The following is a 24,061-nucleotide window of genomic DNA, read 5'->3' as shown; positions in this document are numbered from 1 at the left end:
ATCTGCATGTGTTTATCAGTTTTTAATGCACTTTGCTCAACATCATGAGTCGTTGCAATAGTAAAACACACTTTCCTTGATTTGTTGAAACAATCTTTAGGTTGCGGTTTTCTTGCTCGGGAAGCAGAGCACCATGTTGTTTGAACCTTCATAACTATCTTGATATGACGATGTCTGACAATTATGGTCTGTTTTTAACTTGAGTGTGTGTTCAGTTACCTGCATTGAGTTGAGTGAATCAAGAGCTTTTTTTTACGTAGACTCTTTTGTGCTGTTAGGATTGAATCTGTGTGGCCTTTTTTAATTTATCAATTCATATGGATATACCTCTAATGTATCTCGGACTATACTTGAATGTCTCGATTTTAACTTGGAGACAGCCAAAGCTTAGTTTCCTGTGCTACAGTTATTCACCACTACATGTGGAGATTTTATGTCTGTTTGCCATATTTGTCAGGTTTTTAAATGGTCTTTTATTATCTTCATGAAATTATACAAAACAAGTGCGCTGTATGTGTACACCCGAACCCGAGTGTTATTATCTTTAAGTGCAGCAGGTCCAGTGTACAACTACAGAGCAACCTCAAATAAAGTTTAACGGTTTAGTTTGTTGTCCTGTGGATTTGTTTTTTTATTTGAACTTTTTTGCACTTGCTTTTCTGAAATCTCTTGTCTCGGTAATAAGTTAATAGTTCTGTATGTTCATTCAAGGAAATCTTCCAAAATATTTGGTGATTCTGGGCTAAATTTACTCCATCTTTTCTCACATGTTAGCTGTTTTTCTAAATTTCTGAAATGGAACAATCAACCTGCTTGAATTAGCACACTTGGTTGTGGCCCTGATAGCCAGGTTGACAGGCCATTATTAATGACATTAAGGCAGCTAAGCTTCACCTTACTTTTCAGAGAGTCAGTCCTTTAAGGACGATCATCTAAGTAAAGTTTAGAGGTAAAGAGAAAAGCTCTTTTTGCTTCGTCTCTGATCCCCTCATTTACAGATTGTGATTTATGGGATCTATTCTGAATACAGTCCAATGACCAAATCTTAAAAATCTCTGCATATCTGAAAAATGCATTAAGAATCTAACTTGAGCCATAAACTTAAGCTAATTTAATAATTGTCTCAACCCCAAAATTTCAGGTCACGCTGTGATGAACGCATCGCTTTACTGCTATAGTGGAATAGCACATGTGCTTCAACTTTAATTTCCCTTCAAGCTTTATTTATGTGACATTTACAGTCAGGTGAGGGTGTGATAATCAAAATGAACAGCATTTTTTTTTTTGCCGCAGTATTAGTCTGATTAAAAACACCATGCGCTTCCTTTGTCTTTCTTTATTTGACATTGTGTGAGTGTCTTTCCATTTTCAGGTCAATGTCACGTCTGGCCATCTGAGATTTAAAAAAAAAAGATATCACCTTTACATCAGAGTTGAAAGTATCTTGTCCATATTAATTCATCTTTAACAAAGCACAGCATCTAGGAAAAGACATCTTTTGTAGGACGTGAAACTACACTTTTCTAGGCTACTTCAAAGAGATCATACAGACAAAAATCCCTGCTTTTGATAGAAAACAATAAAAATGTAGATGTGAGTTTCTCAACATGAAATGAGACAAGTCTTTAAGGGAGAAGTGAAGATTTAATCACTGTCATCATCATTGTTTGAGCCTTCTGGTTCAGAGCCGCTCTGACGGCGCGGGGAGCCCTCGTTGTCTGACCCCGCATCAGATCCGGGCTCTGATCCTCGGTCTGACGCTGCTGCAGGAGAGGCAGGCCGGGACTCGTCGTCTGATCCAGAACGACTCCTTTTGCTCTCGTTGTCTGACTGCTCTGAGTCAGACTGCCGCTGCACCCTTCTCTTCTTTACTGGACGGTCACTGCCAGATTCGTCATCTTCTGAGCCTGCAGAGCGTCGAGGGCTGCCTGCCTCGCTGCCGGACGGGTTCCTTCCTCCTGCATCTGAGTCGCTGTCAGAGGCAATGCGCTTCCTGTGGCCGCCCTCATTGTCAGATCCTGAACCACTGTCTCTTTGTTGTCTGTGTGGAAAAAAAGCACTCATCAGGTGTCTGTTCATTTTCTCAACACTGTTTTATGACATGAACTCGTGCTTTTACCTGTCCTCTGCTATTTTCAGCCCATCCTCATCAGAAGAGGAGTCAGAAGAAGAGATGATGGCCTTTGACTTGATCTTTCCTTTGAGAGATGGTGGCAGGCGTTCAGGCTGAGGCTGAAATAAAGTTCATTAGAATAAAGTTATTAGATTTATAGAAATAAGGCTCTGGATTAAATTTTAGAAAATAAAGAACAACAAAATAACCTTTTCAATCTTCTTCCGTTCTTTGGGTTTACGCTGCTTCTTGGGTCGAGAGGCTCCTTCCTCATCATCACTGTCATCATCTCCTCCACCTTTAGCAGGTCTGAAATGCAACATATGCTTAGAGTCCTTCTTTTTTAATCATAAAATATAAATATCTTATCATATAAAAATCATATTCAGGTGTCAACATAAACTACAGTGCAGCAGACTCACCTCCTCCTCTTCTTGCGTGACTTTTTCTCTCCTTCCTCACCCCCCTCATCCTCTTCGCTGCCACTGCCGCCCTTCCTCTTCTTCTTCTTTTTCACTGGCAGGTCCTCATCAGAGTCATCATTAACAAACTCATCCACATCGCCTCCTTTCTTACGCTTTTGGATAAAAGAATAAAGTAATTTGTCACTGAGGTTTTTTCACGGCATTGACGTCCGTTAATGTTTTTGAAAGCTGCGCTGACACTCACACGACCCCCTCCTCCGCCCCCGCCTCCCTTCCTCTTCTCTTTGGCCATCTCCTTTGCTGCCTCTGTGAAGTTGAGCAGGTTCTTTGTCTTCTCCACATACAAAGCTCTCTGCTCCAGGAGCTTCTTTTGTTCCTCCACCTCTCTGGTCCGCTTTTCTTCCTACACAGGTTGGAGAATAACCCACAAAAAAATTAGTGAGAAATACTTGGAACCTTGAGATGTAATGTATGACACTATGAGCATAACAGTTGTTGGATGGTATCCCCTAAAGTACCTGTTCTTTCATCATCTGCTGACGCAGCATGTCCCTCTCTTGTTCTTGTTTGGCCCGGAGCTCCTTCTCCTCCTCATCCTGCTTTCTGGCTCTTGCCACATGATACTGAGCCTGACTCAGCAGATCAGAGCACTGCCTGTAATCCCACAACACACACAACCCCCCCTGTGAGATAACAACCTGCACTAACTGAACACAGCTCCAGCACAGGCTCCATGTAAACACCATCAGTCACAACAGACATCAGAGTGAAAAAGAAAAAAACATTTCGAACGGGCTGTAATGAGAATACATTCCAACTGACCTGGCCTCAGATGCAGCAAGAGCCAGGTCAAATCTCATCTTGTCTCCAGCTTTGCTGAGGTAGCTGAAATACCTTTGTAAGCAGATGGAGGAAAAAGAGGAGGAGGGTTGGAGAGAGAATTTAAATAGCAGGATTAGCCGTGAGAGAAATCCAACAGTGAGATGGAGGAATAAATCAAAGAGCTCTACCTGTGAGCCAGTTCAAGCTCTTTGACTGCGCTGAGCACAGCCTTCAGGTTGCTCTTCTCATCTTTCAGCACAAGCGTGGCCAGTCTCTGAAGCACCAGAGCCACGTTGAACATCAGCACCGTGTCGCTGGGCGCCACATGACGGGCCTTTAGGGAAAACATCAGAAAGGCAAAGTGAGTGTCCGTCATTCTAACACGACTACAGAACTAGAATAGAAAGCCTTGAGTTGTTTTACCTTTAGCAGCATCTGCTTGCACTCTTGCAGTTTCCCACACTTGAAGAGTGCCCTTGCGAGGTACAGCAACACCTCAGTGTTCTGATACTTGTAAAATTTCTTCAGGCAGTTCTCATACTGGGAAGCAGTGAAAAACACTCTTACAAGAAACGGTTAAGAAGACATCATCGCTAAAGAAAGCTACAAATGAGGCTCTTACCATCTGCACGGCGCTGATGTACTGCTTCTGTTCCACGTAAATGTGAGCCAGGTTTAACCAGACGTCACTGATGTCTGCTGTGGCTTCTCTCACCTGCGCAAACACGTCTCGAGCCTCTCTGAAGTAGCCCTTGTGGGCCAGGACGGCACCTGGAGAAACATTTGTGTTCATTGGGTCACACAACAGAGCCATGAAACAAACAATAATTATTAAAAGATAGATAAAGTTGACTGACCGATGCCATTGGCAGCATAGAGGTTCTTGGAGTCATTTCGCAGGACTTGTTTGTATATTGCCAGAGCTCGATCCTGGTGTCTTTTTTCCTGTCAGGACAGAAACATCCTCACTTCATTTAGAGATCCACATTCTCCATCCACACATAAGCCTTAAACTTAAGCAGCTTTGTTTCACCTGCCAAAGGTTAAGTCTTGTGAGACTAAAAAACACTTTTTATAAGATACCTCAAACATTTGTTTTCACCTTTTCCCGGTCTCTGGTGGGCTGGTGCAAAGTCTGCAGCCACACGTTACCCAGAGCCAGCATGGAGTACGTGTCATTCTGTGTGGACGGCTGCTTCAGAATACGCTCAAACTTCTTCTGCCCTGGACCCCACTCCTGCTTGGCCAAGTGAAGGTTTCCAATCAGAGACCAGGCATCCGGGTGATCCTGCACCAAACAGAACAAAGAGTTATGCATAAGGAACTTGATGTCAGATGAGTGCCTCTACCATAAACCGCAAAGCACCTGATTGATCTGCAGAGCTTCTTTGAACCAGTCCGAAGCTTCATAGAAGTTTCCTTTGTCACGTGCCATCGCCCCAAGACGCAAATAACCTGCAGAGGGGGAAAAAGAAAACGGATCACTAAAAACACACCATTCTTCTTCCTCCTCTCACTTTTTTTTACTGTTTGATGTTGCATGCTTACAGTCCACATAGTTAGGATGCTCTCTCAGGATGTTCTTGTAGAGTTTTTCAGCTTCATGGAATTCACACATTGCTTCATAAAGGCGGGCAAGATTGTACGAGGTGGTGACAGAGATGGCATTGTAGTAATGCTCGTCATGCTCTCCTTCAGCCTTAGCTCGGTCCAGAGATGCAAGAAAGTATTTCTGTGGAGAAAACGATTTTATCCATCACTAACATTCAGCTGTTCCAGTGTTAAATTCATTTTTTAAAAACAGGGCTGTGCTGCATTTCCAGCTACCTTTGCCTCTCCAAGGTTGCCCAGTCTGAAGTGCAGAGCTCCAAGGTTGTTGAGGATTTCAGGGGGGACATCAGCCTGCACCTTCTCCTGCAGGATTCGGGTTGCTGTGCCGTAGGCAGAAAGTGCCCCTTGAATGTCAGTCTGTTCTAGGATTTGAGCCAACTCGATCCAGGCTTCCACATCATCTGGATACTGCTCTGTCACCTTCTTCAAATGACCCTAGGGAACAGAGACAGTCTCCAAATATCATATGGGGCCATTTGGTTCTGCATTCTAGCTTATTTTAGCCACACTTTGAGCAGCTGGACAAGCAAAGATCTGAATAAAAAGTCATGGGATCACAAATAAGATAACTTTATCTGCTTGGACACTTACTTTAGCAATGTCTCTCTTTTCTTGATCGTCAGATGTTGCATACAGAGACCCCAGAATCTTCATTGTCTCATAGTTGTTTGGGTAGGCCTTTAAAACTTTTTCAAAGCACTGTGCCGCATTCTCTTTGTCTCTTCGATACACATACATCTGTCCCAGGCCAAAGAAGGGCAACACAAATGTAGACGAGGCAAACTGAGTAGCCTGGTAGTAATACTGAAACGCTTGGTCATAGTCCTCCTAGGAATGAAAAACAAAACAAAACAGGAATAAGACATCAGTGAAGCTTCAAGATTAAAAACCGTTCACACACTCTGGATCAGTCAGGATCTTACCTGCACATGAAATGAGCGGGCTAACTGATAGCAGCTCTCAGCCTGCATGGCCTCCACCTCTGTGTTGTGGAAAGCGTGCAGGGCAAGATGCTGTACTTTACTGTAGTCCTGCAAAGTAAATAAACACACACACACACACAGGTGATTAAGATGAAGGTCTGGTTTGGAGCTTTCCGTATTTTGTTGAGAACCACACTACCTTTTTGAAGAAGAAGTGGTTGGCAAGGTGGTTGAGCACCATGGGATTGCTGGGGTCGATGGTGTATGCCCTCGATAAGAGCTGCACTCCGTTCTTGATGGAGTCTGCCTCCTTGTTGTTGAGCTCTAAAACTGCCAAACCAACGAGAGCTCCAACACATTTGGAATTGAGCTCTAGGGCCCTGCCAAAGGCCAAACGAGCCTTCTCAAGTTTGTTGAGCTTAACAAAGCAGTGGCCCATCCCCAACCTCACCTCAGCTAGATCGAGATACAAGAACAAGAGAGAGAGAAAAAAAAAGTGATTAACAACCTCTTAACATGTTTATATATTAAGAAATAAATCACCAGCACCATGAAAAAGAGCATAGTTCCTACAATAGCCATCAATTATTATTAGCTCCTCTTATTATTCATCTGGCTGTGTTAGATTCTTAGTTCTGAACCTCTGCTTATTGGCACTGAAATAAACATTATTATTGTCTACCAAAAATGGATTTCATCTTCAAATCAATATTGTGTCAACTTATTAAGACCAGGGTAGACATTTCAGGCATTTTCTCTATCAATATGACACTAATTCAACAAAACAATCACCTGTGATTAAAAGGTAATAACTGATGTATCAAGTTTTGGACTGATTGAATTTAATGCATCTTTGTCCTTTTAATTGTTTTAGTTTGCATTGCAACAACTATTTACAGACTTATAATAGTATTTTTGTAAATAATATACATATTTCTTGGTTCAATAAGGCCCCAGGATAGTAATTGGAAACAATGTATTGGTCCCTTGAGGATGATGTGAGTAACATATTTACCTGGGCAGCCTGGGTTTGTACGCAGAGCCTTTTTGTAATATGCTAGAGCTCCTCTGTAATCCTTTTTGTTGAAGGAGATACAAGCCTTACCTGTTAAAGGAGAATAATGTCATTAATTCAGTAATTCATTTACGGTGGTAAATATACGTTATCAAAGTATCTTTATCTTGCCAAGTAAAGCAGGGATGTTGTTGGTGGACTGGTTGAGGACAAAGTGGAACTGAGCATCAGCCTGGTCCATCTTGTCTCCTTCCAGCAGACAGAAACAGGCTCTCCCCAAGAGATGGTTCTGTAAAGTTAAAGGGCATAGAATGTAACATTATATGTAATAAACCATTTTGTGGAGCCACATCGCTATAATAGACTTACCTGATCATACATGATGATTTTGTCTGCCATTGTGTAAAGCAGCGTGGCCTGTGTGATGAGCTCTTTCTTGGCATCTTTGTTTTTTTCTTTACGTGCTTGCTGGACATAGTAAGCTGCCAGTGTATCCAGACAGGTCATCTGGTCCTTCTCATGGTCTCTGTAGTCCAGGTTTCCATCTATACGAGCTGCCTCTAGGAGCTTGACAAAGTCCTCTGTTTTGCCCTGCTTGTAGTACTCCAACTAAAAACCAAAAGTGCAAACATGATGTGAGTGTAATTCATCGAGCTAACATTACAGTGGTAAATGCAGCCACTGTCTGTTGCAGCTGAATAAACTCACCGCCAAAGCGATCCATATGTGCAGCTGAGTGTGTTCCTGCTTCAGGATACTGATGACCTCGTCTCCTTCTGGCAGCTGGTCGAAGTCAAGCTCAATAACCTACAAAGTAAAAGTACTCAAGTTCACAAATGGGCATCAAAAAACTTTCATTGCACAACAGATTCAGTGAAAATACAGATTAAAAACAATGAGTTTCAAAAAAAGACGTACTTTTCAATAGCTGTTTCTGTAATAACACTAGTAAATCACAATAAAATGTTTTCGAATCAATATTCACCAATTCTTTATGTTACTATTGGTTTTATAAATATTTTCTCCTTTAGCACATTAAAGTATTTCATTCACAATATCAATTAATCCTATGGATTTATTACATTTACTACGAATTTAATTACATAAACATTTCCTCTTCTCTTTTCACAGAAAAAAAGCCATCTTCTCGGTCAGCTGCTTTATTGCAGAGAATTGTTATTTTAAACATTTTAAACTATGGAGAGCAGTCATGGTTAAAACCCAAGCTTCATGAATTGGCAAATCTAAGGAGTTTTTAAGCATGGTTGTTATTATTTTGATGCCTTTTTCAGTACGAGGTAACATAACATTGTAGCTAAAAGATGTGACAAGTTGGATTGTTGCACTGAGCGCAGAGGTGAACAACATATGACTTTCTAACTTGCACCACAACCTGTTTACATATTACCGCACACAGTTATGTGTTAACAGTTAGTATGTCTGCATAAGCTGCTCCACGTACTGTTTGCATGTACCTTTCGGGGCAATCTTCCACATGATTAACTTAAACTGGCGTTACTTAACGTTAAATGTAGCTCTGTGATGTACGGAACATTAGCTAATGCTAGCTGATAGCGCAGCGAGCTTCGCTGAGCTAAATCAAACACACAGTTATTGAGGATCACATGATAGACGGGATTTACCTCATCAGTGTCCCGCAGAGGGATCTCAATGGAGCCCCGAGACATCTTGAGGGGAGGAAAAATCCACTTGAAGTTAAGTTTTAATGGAAATCAAAAATATATTCCCGTTGTCTGGTGGTAGCTGCAACATGCGTCCGGTAGGAAACAAACACATAGAAGGAGTTACGGAAAATATGTCCGGCAAGGAAGAGGGTAAAGGAAACGTTCCACATGCAAGTAAAGTAAAGACGATGCTATTTCGTGAAAACATGGTTCCGCAGGATAAAGCTACTACAATACCACGTCTTCTTAATCTGACATAGCCCTGCTTTAAAAAAAAAAAAAAAAAAGAAGAAGAAGAAAAAAAGAAAGAAGACTCTCAGGGCAAGGCCTTTTTACCATCATCGTTGGGAAAGTTTCCCTTCAAACCTGGCGGAAATGGAAATGGGATTCAATACTTGTAAAGTCTCCAAAAATACTTTAGAGGAGTTTCAATAAGTCTTTTATAGTTTTGTTCCACGATTGACAGGTAACGCAGCTAAAATAGGCCCAAAATCACGAGTTTCAGTTGCCAAACTAGCCACGTATTTAAATGGATGAATTTTCCACATTGATAGTCAAGGAAGTTTAAATTGTATATTTTGCAGGCAGCATGTATCAGATTTAGCGCTTGATCTGTTTATTTTAATTACTGTGGTCTAAGACGTCAGTAAGGCAGCATTTAGCTGCATAACAGAGAGGTGGGTAGTGAAGGACAGGGGAGGAGGGGTGAGCGAGGGGGCGCAATGGGAATGTCAGCTGGTTTTGATGTGAAGCAGGAAAAAAGGCACAAGGGGAAAAATTTCTTGTGTCACCATCACAGTGAATGAAGAGGAGGATCAGATTAACCCAAAGGAAGATGAAGCTCCTAAATTAACGTTTGACATTTTGTCTTTCAGCAGCACTGACCAAGACTGAGAAGTAAGGATTCCTTTTAATGACTTTTTTAGCAATGTGCACCATGTGCTATTGTCATCAGATATTTGTAAAAACTGTATTAGTTATTTTAAAGAACACTTGGTATGACCTGTTGGTTAAGCTTTTTTTTTTTTTTTTTTTTTTGATATTCTAATGTTGAATTTATTATTATTATTATTATTATTATTATTATTATTATTATTATTATTATTATTATTATTATTATTATTATTATTAATGTAGGGTATTTTTTAGATTGAGCAATTAACATTTTAGTCCTCTGATTAGATTACACAAAATGGGTAATAAGATGCATGATCAAGAGAAAAGCTTTCTCAATCATATTGTTAAACTTCATCACATTTTCATTTTTTTTTTTTAATTTATTCTGTTTTATCTCTTTTAGTCTTGTACTTTTAACATAAAGACAGGCTGATTGTCCGTGCTCTTTGTTAATAAATCAGGTCATGTAGCAGGAGGATTCAGGGTGAAAAGCACAATGTCAGACAGCAATGATGGTAAGCAACAAAACAAGTATTTAATTAAAGGGTGTATAAATTTGTGTTACATGTATTGTGATTGTGCAATATAATCCGCCATCTGTGCCCCTTCAGTCTGGGACTCACCAAGCTGTGGGACGAGAGAAGTGCTTGAGGCAGATTCAAGTGGATTCTCAGAACATGAACTCCTTGACATCATGTATAATACATGTAACACCTCCAACACAGGTACACAGGCTTATGTGGATTTCAGCAAAATGCATTAACATTATCGAGTGACCTTTGGATCAATTCCCTTGTATCTCTCTTGTTTTCAGGAGAGGTGTTGGCCTCCACCATCATTCAGTACTTGCAAACCATGACACATCAGAGTCCAGAGCAGGACAGACTGGCTGCCCTGCGACATCTGCTGGACCCTGACTGTCAGGACCCACATGTGAGCAGAGAGATGTTTCATGCCACCATGAGGGAGTGGATCGTACAATGCAGCCAGGACAGGTGAGACAAAACTTAGACCAAACCAAAGATTAATTTGAAGTATTGAGGTCAAACCTGTAATGGTGTGCTGTTATTCAATGTGTTTCCTCTTCCTGTTGTAAAATATCCTTACACCTCCTCACTGCTGCTCTTCAGGTGCTAGCAAAAGTGCACAATGGAAATACAATCTTCAAGAAACCTCTACATATTTAGAGTGAACTACATCACCAAAGCTGTCCATACTTAGTGCCAGTGATTTGTTTCTAAGTAGTGTGAAGGTCTTTAGTTTATGGTTATTTTCACTGAGCTGTGAGAACTAAAGCCTCCTCTTGTGCTTCAGCTCGGATGTGGATGGCAGTCAAGCATCTTGGCCAGACTCTACTAAAGTTCTTGTAAACGGTATGGGTTTATAGTTTTGTGCAGACTTCTGATAAAAGTCTAAATCACATCAGACCACAACTCATAAAATTCTGTTTTTCTTTCAGGGATGGATTTCTCAGTCTCTGAAACCAAAGCCACCTCCTCAGAAAGCCTTCAGTGCTCCTGGTCAGCTGTTCTCTCTGTAAATCACTGCATGTGTTTAACTCCTACATTTTGATACTTACCAGCTATCTGTTTGTTTGGCTTCAGTGATGGAAAAGATTTATTAGGGACAGTGGCTGAGCTGAAGCACGCTCATCGTAAGCTGAGTGAGCAGAACAGCAGCCTGTTGAAGACTGTGGCTCAGTGTGAAGACATCAACCTGCAGCTCACTCTGGAGACCACTGAGCTGAGAGCAAAGCTGGTCAGGTAAAAGATCAGCTGCAGTCCTCTACATTAAACTCCAACCAAAAAACTTGTCAGGCTTTAAATGAAGGAAAAGGAGAAGACTTAAAGGAAAAAATTAAGATGTCATTATTCAACTGAAAGGATCGTTTTCTGCAGTCCCATCTGAGATTTTATGTATCCTAGATTGATGAGAATAATATAGAGGTAGGCAAACAAAATTATAGATCCAACAGACATGAAAGTAGATGTGGACAACACCAGAGGCTCTGTTTTTCTTTTTATTTATCTGTTTATCTTTGGTGTGTTCAGTGCACAGCGATCAGCAGCAAGAGCCAGATCTCTGACAGAAGAACTCGAGGAGACCCGTCGGGCATTTAAAGAAGCTCAGGAGAGAGCCAGCCGCACCCAAACCAGCTGCACCAAACTGGTAGATCAGACTTTTAATGTAAAAATAATTCATCTATTTATCACAACCAGTGCCACAGTAATCTTTTTCCTCCTCAGAGCAGTGAGGTTGAATGCCTGAAGGTTCACATTCACAGGCTTGAAGACAAGGTATCGTACTTATTTTGAATTCAAATGTAATCTAAAAACTGAATGAAAAGCAAACTGTTGTTTTCAGCTTAAAAGCCTGTGCCCCAACAGAATGAAAAACTGATCTTTGAGAGGACATGTTCTGAAGAAAGCATCAACAAACTGAGAAAGGTCAACACCGAGTTGAGGGTAGGAAGAGATGCGTAAAAAACGCTTGTTATTCCTATATATTATATGTTTAAATAAAGAATTTAAAACTGTTATAATGTTGCAGGCCGAACTTGAGGAGACCCTGGTTATGCTGACAGTGAAAGACAGAGAAATCACAAAGGTTGGTCTTTCTTTTACTAAATCAAAAATTAAATCAATTAATGTTTTATTTAAACTCTACCATTAAATGTTCCCATGTAGAAAGAGATCCTCATGGATAAGATGAAAAACTCTCACATGGAGAATCACAGCATGATCGAGGTATGTTTGTACCAGGAAGAGACAGAATCAAAAAGAGACTATTTTAATTTTACTGTGTAATATAAATGCGTTCCATTAAATACATTAACATCTCTCATAAAAACAGGTTCAAATGAAATTTGATGGCACTGTTTGGTATGCTGTGCATTTGGAAAAAAAATAACAGACTGCACAGCCTGATAAATACACTGCTTCAAAAAAGCTCAGACTCTTAAATATGTGTGTGCACCTTAAATTGTGTTTATATTTAAGGGAATGGTTTAGAAATTACATTTTTAGTGTCATTCAACTCTTCAACTCCTGTCTGGTGTTCCAGGGTCTGCAGTCAGAGCTGAACAGGTTACAGGAGCATTCACACCAAGTCCTTTTGAGGTAATTTTACAATCAACACATAATTTCATTGAACCCTCAACTTTAAAATAAATGTTGTAAATGTAAATGATGTAAATGTTCTTTTTTTTCCATTCTTGGCAGGTATGACAGACTCTGCATAGGTCCACTCAATCTCTACAGTCAAGATCCTCCAAACCATCGCTCTCTGCAGAGTGAGATACAGGATATGCAGCAGGTAAGAAATGCTCACTGCCTGAACAGTGAACGTTGATGATTTTTTTAACATTGCTGATCGTGCACTCTCTTTGTCTCTGCTGTCCACAGCAGCATAACCGAGCTCTGGACGACATAAGCTTCCCAACCGTGCACATGGATGATATTCAGCGCATCATCCATAGGATCAAGGCTGCAGAAATAGCTCATCTTCTGCACAACAAGTATCCTGAGCGGGTGAGGAGACAGTAGAGAGTGGATGAGATCAGTGGCATGCAGTGGCATGTATATGTGTAAATCTGTCATGTGTCTCCTCTCACACTCAGGACTCTGCTCCTGTAGAAACACAGGAGAGGCCTTTTCCTCACCGCCAGCAGCAACAGGCAAGCATCAAGCGGCAGCTTGTCAATGTGTATGTGAGTTTTTTACCTCTCTTTCTCCTCTTAAGGTAATGGACTGGACTTGTTTGATGTTAGATTCTGTTCCTAGAAGCTTCCTCCAGTAAAAGGGGTGTCTGCTGGTGACAGTGAATTTACGGGCATCGCCATTACGTAACCCATAGGAGTAACAATCTCATGTGTTAGACCTTATCAGGGCTAAGTGCAGTTTTAGTGCCCCTCAATAACTGTAGACATAACAGTGTGTAAAGGAGATGTTTATAAAGCTGTGGTGGTGGTTTCAGTCTGCAGGAGTTGGAGCTGCACAAGTGTGTGTGGGAGGAGAAAGGGGAGAAGGCAGAGGAGCGACAGAGGAGCTGGGAGCAAAAGGAGCAAAAGCAAAGCCAGAGTCAGGAAGCCAAGAAAGTGGCTGTGGTGAACTGGTGGAAAGCCCGCAGCCTAGAGGGGGCTAAGACCCGGTTAAAAGAACAGCAGCCACTCCAGGAGTTTTCTGAAACACAAGCCAAGCTCCAGAGGGCAGAGCAGACCATCACTGATATGAGGGAGCAGGTCGTCTGCCTGCAAACCTCTTTAAGATCTGCTCAGGAGTGTGTTGCTGAAAAAAACACTATCAAGGCTCTTTGTACCGACAAGGCAACCAACACAGAAAAAGAACTAGACAGCGCTGTGGTGGAGAGGGTTGAGAAGGATCAGAGGGATGCAGCAGTGGCCACAGAGATTACAGGGGGAGCAGCATCAGAGCCGGAGCAGACCCAGCCTCAGGTGAGAGCAGACAGCCTCCTGGAGACCCTCAGGAGGATGGAGGCGATGGTGAACAGTGCCTTGGAGACAGCCGAGCTGGTGAGAGCAAGCGAGCAGAGGGTAAGCCAGGTGAGGGTGAGGATGGAGAGCATCACGCAGAGGGTGGAGGAGGCACTGAGCCGAGGTGCCAACACCGAGCAGCAGCTCAATGCTTTGGAGGCCCGGATCACGGAGCAAGCTCCAGCACAGGTTTGTGTCACTGTTAGAGCTGTAGCAATACAGAACAGGAAGTTTGCCCTTTAAAAAATGTGAAGACAAGAATCTCATTACACTGCTATTGCTACAAATTGCTATAATTAATCATGCAGGTGTAAGGTTTTTGGTAGAGGTAATGAGCTTGTTTTCACCCTGGATGCACTGGTTCAAAATTCCGTGTATAAGCACAAATTTTTTTATAAAATGCAGAAATGAAAATTCAGTTAAAAAAAATATATATTTTACTTTGAGTGAAAACACAACTTCACTACAAAGATAAAGGTTTAAAGCATTATATAGAATTCAATTTCTACTAATCTCAACAAGGTGCATTTCTCTCCTTAAACTTTGTCATGACAATGATTTTTGATGGTCTGGGAATATTAAATTTAAGTTGACAAAATTGCAAAAATAATTCATTCATCATAGTCTGGCTACTGATTTCAGATTTACTGTTTTTTTCCTGCACTTGTTATCATCTTGTTTAGAGGAAACTACTGACCCCTTGTGGTGATGGCATGATTTTTTTTTTTTGCCTGAAGGTTGTCAAATATTTTTGAGGTTTATTTTTGTTTTGTTTTTGTCTTTTATGACACAGACAATTTTCCTTTTCTAGAGGTTTGAAAGTTTTTTCTTTTTTCATGATGTAAACCAACAACCAACAATATTTTATTCATAAAAGGATTCAACAACACTGAATAATAATGATAATATATTTTTAAATAAGTAGACAAGTACAACATTTAGAATTTTAAAGTTAATTCTTTGCTTCTTCTGGCTTCTCATACATAAGTCTCCAGGCCCCGCTCTGCAGGCTGATTCTGCTGAAGTCACAGAAGGCATTACAGATGAGTCCCATGTGGAGCCTGAAGATGGAGACCAAGCAGAGAGTCTTCTTCCTCCTCCTCCTCCTCCTCCTCCTCCTCCTCCATCTCCTCCCCCTGCTCCTCCATCTTCTCCTCCTCTCCCAGAAGTCAATGAGCCTCCACAGCTTCCCATGAATGGTATGGTGGCTGCTGCCTTGGTGTTTTTGTGGTTATGGGGTCCACATGAGACATAAATAAAAGCTACTTCCTTTTTTGATGCTAATCCCTGAGGATGTCTGAAAATAGGCACATTAGATATTTACATTGCAAACAACAGCTGGTTTGCTAAGGAGGAAGAGGAGATTTATCTCAGAGGGAGTGCGTGCTGTTGATCAAAAAGGGCTGAGGGGGAAATCAGGGGAGGTCAAAAGTTGTTGTTTTTTTTTGTGTGTGTGTGTTTGTTTTATTGTATGTTTGTTTTCTTGGTTTGTTTTTGTAAAAGCAGAGTGAGTGAAATATTTTCAGATTAATCTATAGCTGCAGTCATATTTGAATAGGAGCTAAATCATCATATTTGCCTATTTTCCATGAAGGTGTTGTTCCAAAGGGCCTTGTCCAAGTTTAAAGATTTTCCTGAGAAATTGTTTTTCCAGAGGAACAGCTAAAAGCGTGTGAGCTCAAAGTAAAATAATCAAAAAATGCAAAAGCATGTTTACCTAAAACACAGGAGAGCAAGCACTATTATGACAATCATCCAAAGTGGAGAACTTACAAAATGCTATAAAGTTGTTTTCCCAAAGACAAGGCTGCAATGTTGTGTTTCAACGCTATAGTACATAAGTGTGTGAACCATCTGAATTCTGTAAGAGTATGTCTGTACCCTACAGCTGAGCTGTGCTAATGTTGTCACCTACACACAGCCATAGTGCTACACTAATAGGCAAAGAAACCTTTTTGATTTCTTTATCTATCTTTGCAGCTATATCCAAATTCTTCTCTCTTAGTTCCTTGATAACTTAGAGGTTTTGTTCAAATGTTGGTTTACAGTGTGTAGAGAAGTTTGAAGCGTGGTAGTTACAGGTTTCTGCCACTCACAGGTGACCTCAGGGTGGATTGACAGCATTCGTCTCCACCTCCACCTATTTTGTTTATTTTATAGGCTTCTTAGTTTAAAGTTTGCATTCACCCTGACCTTTCCTGTATGATGACGCTTTTGCTTATCAAATGAAGCTGCATCCAAACCTAAACTGCTGTGGAAGGACGGGCAGTAAACATTTTATGATATACATTGCTGTCATAAAAACTGATACATGCTATTAGTTAGATGCTTCTTCAGTTCAAGATGTTAATGGTTTTAAATATAATCCCGACACTGTTCATCTAAGGAAGGTTTCAGTCTACTAAGAGCTAGTTGTGAGTATTGCCTACATATATATGCACTCTGCTGTTCACATTTTTGCTTTGGCTCTAAAGATAAAATGTACATTGTGCCAGATTAAAGCCAAATGCTTCATCTGTAAAAATACAGTTAGAACATACAATAAAGAAAAAGAAAATATTAAACTTGTAGAATATGCAAAGACAAAACAAAACAGAACCAACCCAGTCACCGTCATGAAAACTTGCATATAATGGAAGACAGGACTACTGACATCTAATTTGTCAGTATTTTTCTTCTTATGTCATGAAAAATGATTGTTGTGCTTTCAAAATATATTTGTTAGTAACAAAGCGGTGAGGCAAACAGTAGACCAAGAGCCTGTAGTCAAAATTATGATGATCTAAACTTTAATCCTTGAAGCAAAGGCCTCTGCTAACAATGATCAATTTCAAAGCTTTGAAATGTGTTTTCACAGTGTTGCTGGGGCGTTTGAATTTCTGATAATATCAACAAAACGAAGCAAAGCTGTACTCCACCTACTCTTGCCTCTCTCCATTAAGGTTTTAAAAACCCCTCTATGTCTCTCCATTAGCTTCCAGCACTTATGCTACTTGAATTTGAGTTATTAAAGCACCCTTAGGCATTCCTCTGGGGTCAAACTTTGGAGTACAGCTTGTTTTTAGGGTGTTATTCTGCAGTTTTAAAGAAATCATTGTCAGGCTGTGTGATGAACAAAGATCCACCAGAGGCTGAATGTAAATAATTTAGGAAAGCAGTGTGTATCCTAATGCTTTGAGTGTGGCGACTGTAAATTGTGTGCTCTTTGATGAGAGAAGTGCAAATACCAAAAACACTTTAGACTGGAACATGAATGACTTTGCTAAGTCAGGCTGTACACGAAACAGAAAGGAAGATACTCCGATGAAATAAAAAGAATAGATGATCATTTCTGAGGAGAAAATTATGCTGTAGCTTTAGGAATTTATCACAATTATTTGCAGGTCTTTTCCATCTTTTTCAGTCAGGTTTTGTTTACAGAAACACAGGTGCAAAATATTCCACCTCTTCACCAAATTAAGACCCTGGTTTGTATATTCTATGAGTAAAGTACTTGGGAATGGCCAAACTAGTTAATTGCTCAAACTGTTTCTTTTCATCTACCTTTTGCCTGGTATCACAGTATGACAAACCTTTCATTAGAGCACCTAAAGCAGACAACACAATGGCTCATACTCTGCTAAGAGCTGTCAACCAGCAGATCAAGCACCACATGTACTCAAAATGGTTGCCAGGTGATTGTTGCCCCTGGATGTAGAGCTGAAGAGTGGAGGGAAGTGAGATACTTCCTGAAACTGAAGTTATCGTAGTTTTCTATCTATCAGCTGGATTTTACACTGCCAGCTTCAGTGCCAGAGGATAGAAAACTCAATTTATTCCTTCCTTGTTTGTTTTCTTACTGTGTTTCTCTGTCATCACACACACACACACACACACACACACACACACACACACACACACACACACACACACACACACACACACACACACACACTGACTTCTCCTTTTTTTAACCATCTCAAGACATTTGCATTGCACAAGCTTTCCTGTTAAATGCAAATCATCAGCGTTCACTTTCACTGTGTGTGTGCTCTGGCTTCAACAGGTGGCTTAGGACGAGGCAGCTGCAGCAAGGTAAGACTCTCTCCTGCTTTACTGGATAAAACTATTTTCTTAAAGGCAGGAGTACTCATTTAATTTTGTGTACATGTGCGATGTGTGTATTATTTTCACTGACATGCTCTGCTCTCAAACAAAGGAGTGCAATCTGCCTTAGCTTTTGGGCGGAGGCAAGAGCAGCTACATTCAAGAGCAGTAAAACTAGAGGTGCCATTTTTGTATAGATTTCTTAAAAAGGCTTATAAAAAACAATATAATTTTTAACCAGTGGCTCCCTTTGCAAATAAGCTTTGCTTTATCAAAACTGAGGATGTCCCTTTTCTCAAAAGTCAGATAAATAGTTGCAGTTAATCTGGGGAGAAATTCTCCCTTGAATCCTTCAGCATATCATCAGTTTCAGCTTTCAAAGGCTCAAAGGGTAAAAAGTAAATAGGTAACCTGAAAACAAAAATTCTGTGATACAGTAGTTTCACATATCTAACAGCCTCTCATAAGAGCAACCATTTAGAGTAAACAAACCAGAGTTTCTGAGCACTAATAAGCTTTAAAATGGATCAAATATGCTCCAACTCAACCAGAATCAACAGTTACAGAAACACAAGTTCAGAATGTAAATAAAGAGAACTAGGATGAACGCATGGAATACACTTAATTTTGCTCAGAGTCTGAAGATAAAGTCTTTCAGTTACCGTGGCATAAAGCAGGAGTGATCACTGAACGCCGGCTTCACGGCCTTTTGTTTTCTGTTTAAGGGAGAGTTGTCAGTTTGATGCAATGTACAACCTCACCACAAGATGTCACTAGAACATACTTACTGCATTATGCATGAGCGCATTGTTGCATTTATTACACAGTCTATGGTGCATGCGTGTGAATAGTCAACTTATTATGATATATTTATTTTTATTTAAGATTTGTTAACCACAGGAAGAAAGTTATCCACAGAGTGATGAGATGTCTGATGTGACTCACTTGTGTGAAAGTTATATAACAAGTATATAAAGTTGATGAATGAATGTGTGTATTTCACCCTCTAATGGCCTGGTCAAAGTAAATAATTGGATCACCTGAAGGAAGACTTCTATTTTAGGTTTAATTACATGAGAACATCTGACTTTTTCTCCACAATTTGCTCCTTTGACAAACAATTCCCCTCACTATGTTGCACTTAAGATTATCAGCTTAGGTTAATTCAGCTGTAATGCTGTAATTCACCATGAAAGTCAGCTGTGCTCCCACAAGCAATGTGACTCCTCTGTTCTTTTTGAAGCACTCAGAACTTTGATATTATGAAACTAAAGTGGTGCAAGTTCTGGCAGTAAAGTGCACAAAGCACAGTTGGACTTGAAGCACTTGGAGGAGGATGCAGGGATTCCTCTCTGGCTGTAGAGTAAACACAGTTTGGGATGGACTCAATCTATCTATCAATCTCTGACAAACATCCCCCTGCACACAACAACACACAAGTTGTCTCCTGCTGCCCCCAAACTACTATTAGAGAAAGAAAACAAAGCCTTACAAGAAAAATGAAACAATTCTCTCAGTTGTTTCTTTTTTTTCTGCACGGGATGTTCACTGGAGCAGGAGAAGAAAACACACACACACACACACACACACACACACACACACACACACACACACACACACACACAAACTCCACAGCAGCCCAAAGAGGCATTCGGAGCCCTTCTCCTTAAATGGTCAAAGCTCCCAGGGAGTGAAAGAGAGGCTGTTGCTGAAAAAAGAAAGGGAACAGAGGGGACGGGAGAAGGAAGGAGAAGCCCAGAAGATAGAGGAGTTTTCGAAAGGAAAAAGCAGAGAGTGACAGTTTGACTGTGGGGAAGTCGGTCTGTGTTGGAGGGATCAGCAGGAGTGTGTGCGTGTTTCTCTGCAGCACTGGTGGTGGACTCAGGTAATGTGTGTGATCTCTGTGGATAGGTTCAGATGGTCGGCTGTGTAGAGCTGTGGGGTCTTAGTGGGTGATGGTTTTAAACAGTCATGAGCGGCGTCAGGTGTTGCATCTCCAGCTGTGTTCTGTCAGCGTTTCTGCAGCACAGTCAGGCTTGAGCTCAACGTTGTGTTTTTGGACTTGCTAACAGTTTTCAACCTCATGTGAGTTACTCAGAGAGAGTTTAGATTATCTACTGTTTGACTGCTCTGTTAATCTTTCTTGCTTCTGTCAGTGGGATTAAACATTTTAAAAGTCAGTGCACTTATCCGCTCCCCCATCTCATCTGTTTGCTTTTGCCTTCTCACACTTCCTCTGCCCTGTTATCTGTGACCTTGCCACTTCCTTTGCAGCCGTGCTCTCTGTACTTCACACAACCAAATTTTAAACAAATCTGGCAAGAGGGAGCAGACTTATGTAACAGAGGAGGGAAGGAGGGTCCCCGTGTTGTCCTCTGGGGAAGGATACAGCTTGGTCTGGCTGCAGTGAGAACTTAATTCAGGCTCTGATGAATCTGATGGACAAATAAATGTCTTTTAGAGGATGTGTGTGAACTGCAACATGTTTGTTTCCTCTGGGAGCTGTGGTGCAGAGTCTGACTGTGTACAGTCTTGTACGTTCTGTCCTGTTGCTCCTCCACAGGAAATAATCAGACCGATTCAATTACTCTGCAATATTTATCTCAGTCTCATGCTCTGCAGGGAAACACTCGAGCCTCCTGCAGGGCTGGTGTGCTGCCTTGTTTTGGCGGGGGATTTTTAGATACAGCAGTTCATTCAGCTTGGATGTTATGGTCTGTTTTTGTCACTTTCACTTTTCTCAGATGAGGAATACAAAGAAAATATCAAAAATACCAGTATTTTATTTATTCTGTTAAAGGATGGATACCTTTCTCATTTAAAACGATACATTACTGATGCCTGATGCCTGGCAAACAGTACAGGTACGCAACAGTACCAATTTTTGGTACTTTTTTGTGTTTATGTGGTAAAAAATATCAATTTGTTTAATAATAGAAAATAAAAGTTTTCAATTAAACATATCTATCCTTCAATATATAAACTTGCAACACTGTGTTCATGCCCGGTATTTTTACAGAATTCGGGGGAATCTTTAAAAGTACCTATTTCAGTACCCATCCCTAATTATATTAATTTATTAGTTTATTTATCTCACATTTTCTAAAAAAGCTGTGGAAAAGGTGCCGCACAGAAAAGAATTTAAAAAGCTCATTGAAAAATATGTTTGCATGTTCAGTTGCATGAAATACAGGTTGTTGTTACCAAAGCAGCCCAGAGTTTGTTATTTTTAACAGTTTTATTTGAGAAACATTCTCTGACTCACTGCTATGTTTGTACAACCTGCAGAACCTCACAGAGATATTATTTGGGTATGATAATCAGCTGAGATGAGAAATAAAAGAGAAACTCTGCTGACTCGAGCATTAAAAAGTATCTGCTCGATGCCATCGCAGCTAGAATGAGTAGTGATCTTAATCCTGTGTGACAGTTTTCTTGTAGTCAGGAAATATCCTCGCAGCTCACCAGGATCCAGTTAAACAAGCCGTTTCCTCTCCAGTGACTCACGGCCCCTCTGTCCCTTTATGTTCCTGAGAAGTTATCATTTTCCTGACACTGATGCTGAACAGCACACCACACTCTTTGGCCACGGAGCATTTGTGATTCTGGAGAAAGTGCCTGAAGAATATCTCACCTCTTACACGTCTGCTGGTTGATTTCACTACAAGCTTTGGGACTGAATACAACAGCAACACCTGTGCTGCTCATGCATATGTAAATATTTCTATTTCAGGGGAAACCAAATGAATGGAAATACATTAGCAACCACTTGTAACAGGGTGAGCAGAGTCTCTGCACTCTGTGCGTCATCAGGGGGTAAAATCTGCTCTGCATCTCTGCATCTGGATTTGCATACATTTGTTTGAGACAGAGGAAGAGCTGTGAGCTGAAAGAATGCTGCATCTCTATCACTGAACCCAGAATCTGTATGTTTAGCTCTGTGGTTCCAGGTAAAAATAAAGCTGTGTGAAATAAAACTTTCTAAGTGTCTCAAAAACCAAAAGTACATTCTGCACATCAGCCTTTATTATGATGAGCCCATGTACTGTATCAAAAGCTCCATTTGCAAATTCTTTACAGCTTTATTCCCCCTAGCTGCTGTTTAAACAACATCAATCATTCATGGCAGGTTAATATTGAGTGTTCGCAGCTTAGTTCAGCCAAATTAGACACTCATGCATCATTTTTGTGTTATTTCCTGTGATTGAACACTTATTTTTATCTCCCTACTGTGGACAGAGTCTTCACCAGTTTGTGCTTCGGACAGCCATTATTTTCAATTTACAAACAGCTTGGTGCATTCCCGTCTGTGTGTTCAAGATTTAAGACTCAAAAAGCTTTATCGTTAAGTTTACACATGGGTGGCATGAAATTTATCCTCGAGGTCTTGTTTGTAACCCCATTAACTATTGAAGAATAAAATAATATAAAAATGGGATAATAAAAAAGAAGAGATCTTGCAAGTCTGACTAAAGATGAAAATATAAAAATACAAATATAGAAAGTTCAAGCTCCAAATGAAAACAGTCTGAGGAAGCATCCTACAACAAAGAGAAGTTTCACATTCAACACTTGGGATCTTAAATGTCTCCATTTGTCCTCCACTTTGTGAAGGCATCTGAATAAATTGTAAACTCACTCATAAACTTTAGGGTGTTTTGATGGCGTGGAGCATTTCTTAAAGAACATGAGGTACGACAAGCGTGTTGACTCTACACACATGGTAAACAGACATTACTGACGCCATATCAGCGACTTTTTGAGTGTGTTATCACCGCCTGTCCTGTAATGATAAGCATGTGCAGGAATGAATTGTGATGCTGTATTCTGCATAAGTGTGCTTGCGTGGGTCAATGCATACGGTCAGAGGACAAACTCCAGAAACATATTTAGCTCTGGACCTGAGTGCTCTAAAACTTCAAGGATAATTTTAGCTCAATATTTACATTTTAAATAGAGAATACAAATAAAAATAGAAGCTATTCTTATTTAAGTGTCTTTAGCTGCATCAACAGTTTGACTTATAGGTGGTTGAAGACTTGTTCCTTTTTTTTAAATTTATATTGTTTCCCCTTTACACGCACTGGAAGTTTGTTTGAGTTCCTAAGCTTTGACACAGCCTTGACTCAAAGAAATGTTTAAACACAGCTTACTGGTAGTGTTTCTGTATTTAATGTAATGGTCTTATGGGAAAATGTTCCAATGTTTCTGTTCAGAGTACTGTGGGATGAAGCTATCCTGGGATTTGTTTATGGTGTGACTGTTTAGTTCTGGTGTATCTTATTTTAGCCATAGTCGGTCAGAAGACTTTTTTTAAACATCACCATTCATGCAAAAATTATCTTCTCAGAAAAGAGGTCAGCAGTTCAGAAACAGTTTCCCTTACATCCATTTATCTTATACATGTAGAATATTTCCCCTCATCCTGTATGACATACATGGATTTGGTCTTTTAGGTCCAGGAAGAGGAGGAAAACCTACTTCAGGTCAATCCAGACCAGAGTGATCATTTCTTCAAGAAGTCCAGTGAGGTCCCTGGTGCTTCTGGGGGGGCTTTTATTTTCCCACACACCCGCTCACGGCCCCCACTGACCCCCAGCATGCCCACACTGCCTGAGGAAGAGGAGGACTCACCTGAGGAGCTGGACAGTTCCTCCAGCTCTCCCAGTACTGTGAGTCTAACTCCATGTATCATATAGATTTTGTATCTGTTTGGCTTCTGCTGCATACAGTTCAGCAGTAGAGACATTAGATAAGACCCTGTTTTCATTGATGAAGTACGCTTTGCTTGTTGTTGACAGTAAATTAGATTAATTCCTCTGCCGAGGTCTAAGAGGATGTTTGGAATTTTTTGTTGAGCTCTCTTAACGACTCTTGACTTCAGGATTCAAAACAATGCAAAGCTTAAGTTTGAGACATTGCTTCAAACCATCAGAGCAATTCTTAGATGATAAATCCACAGTAGTGAGCAGCCCTTGAGTTTAATGTAGAG

The 24,061-nt window shown here is 40.5% G+C and overlaps 2 protein-coding genes across 2 annotated transcripts in view; one reads left to right on the top strand and one right to left on the bottom strand.

Annotated features, from left to right (window-relative positions):
• Positions 1-1,263: 1,263 nt before the first annotated feature.
• ctr9 (CTR9 homolog, Paf1/RNA polymerase II complex component) lies at positions 1,264-8,718 on the bottom strand. The gene is made up of 23 exons (XM_074667079.1): positions 8,553-8,718; positions 7,618-7,716; positions 7,279-7,518; positions 7,081-7,198; positions 6,910-6,999; positions 6,094-6,350; positions 5,895-6,002; positions 5,563-5,799; positions 5,188-5,406; positions 4,909-5,092; positions 4,727-4,815; positions 4,463-4,648; positions 4,218-4,305; positions 3,983-4,131; positions 3,784-3,900; positions 3,549-3,694; positions 3,361-3,432; positions 3,057-3,192; positions 2,783-2,941; positions 2,536-2,690; positions 2,323-2,422; positions 2,120-2,232; positions 1,264-2,041 (listed from the first exon to the last, which is right to left on the bottom strand). Exons 1-23 carry the CDS (start codon positions 8,595-8,597, stop codon positions 1,645-1,647), a joined length of 3,504 nt encoding a protein of 1,167 aa, XP_074523180.1. The 5' UTR covers positions 8,598-8,718; the 3' UTR covers positions 1,264-1,644.
• Positions 8,719-8,874: 156 nt separating this feature from the next.
• Positions 8,875-24,061, top strand: part of mrvi1 (murine retrovirus integration site 1 homolog) — a 28,610-nt gene continuing 13,423 nt past the window's right edge. The window contains exons 1-21 of the mRNA XM_074667224.1: positions 8,875-9,060; positions 9,470-9,491; positions 9,953-10,006; positions 10,103-10,216; positions 10,306-10,486; positions 10,806-10,864; positions 10,951-11,011; positions 11,096-11,254; positions 11,543-11,660; positions 11,738-11,788; positions 11,879-11,956; positions 12,042-12,098; positions 12,179-12,238; positions 12,555-12,610; positions 12,713-12,806; positions 12,896-13,021; positions 13,111-13,196; positions 13,467-14,172; positions 14,972-15,182; positions 18,029-18,057; positions 23,526-23,741. Coding sequence (XP_074523325.1) covers positions 9,988-10,006; positions 10,103-10,216; positions 10,306-10,486; positions 10,806-10,864; positions 10,951-11,011; positions 11,096-11,254; positions 11,543-11,660; positions 11,738-11,788; positions 11,879-11,956; positions 12,042-12,098; positions 12,179-12,238; positions 12,555-12,610; positions 12,713-12,806; positions 12,896-13,021; positions 13,111-13,196; positions 13,467-14,172; positions 14,972-15,182; positions 18,029-18,057; positions 23,526-23,741 — 2,481 coding nt within the window. The 5' untranslated portion in view covers positions 8,875-9,060; positions 9,470-9,491; positions 9,953-9,987. The remainder of the gene's footprint in view (positions 9,061-9,469; positions 9,492-9,952; positions 10,007-10,102; positions 10,217-10,305; positions 10,487-10,805; positions 10,865-10,950; positions 11,012-11,095; positions 11,255-11,542; positions 11,661-11,737; positions 11,789-11,878; positions 11,957-12,041; positions 12,099-12,178; positions 12,239-12,554; positions 12,611-12,712; positions 12,807-12,895; positions 13,022-13,110; positions 13,197-13,466; positions 14,173-14,971; positions 15,183-18,028; positions 18,058-23,525; positions 23,742-24,061) is intronic.

This window comes from Halichoeres trimaculatus, unplaced genomic scaffold (assembly GCF_033239565.1).
Source record: "Halichoeres trimaculatus isolate MK-OKI-2021-1 unplaced genomic scaffold, fHalTri1.1 fHalTri1_scaffold_3, whole genome shotgun sequence".
Taxonomy (NCBI): domain Eukaryota; kingdom Metazoa; phylum Chordata; class Actinopteri; order Labriformes; family Labridae; genus Halichoeres; species Halichoeres trimaculatus.
The sequence above is the reverse complement of the archived record's forward strand: the minus strand, read 5'-3'. Positions and strand labels throughout refer to the sequence as shown.

Excerpts from the sequence above, each read along its gene's own strand:
- ctr9 (XM_074667079.1), bottom strand. The coding sequence starts at position 8,597 with ATGTCTCGGGGCTCCATTGAGATCCCTCTGCGGGACACTGATGAG. Across the intron at positions 4,132-4,217 it reads CTATGCTGCCAATGGCATCG|GTGCCGTCCTGGCCCACAAG; the intron begins GTCAGTCAACTT and ends ATGTTTCTCCAG. Across the intron at positions 3,433-3,548 it reads GAGCTTGAACTGGCTCACAG|GTATTTCAGCTACCTCAGCA; the intron begins GTAGAGCTCTTT and ends CTGCTTACAAAG.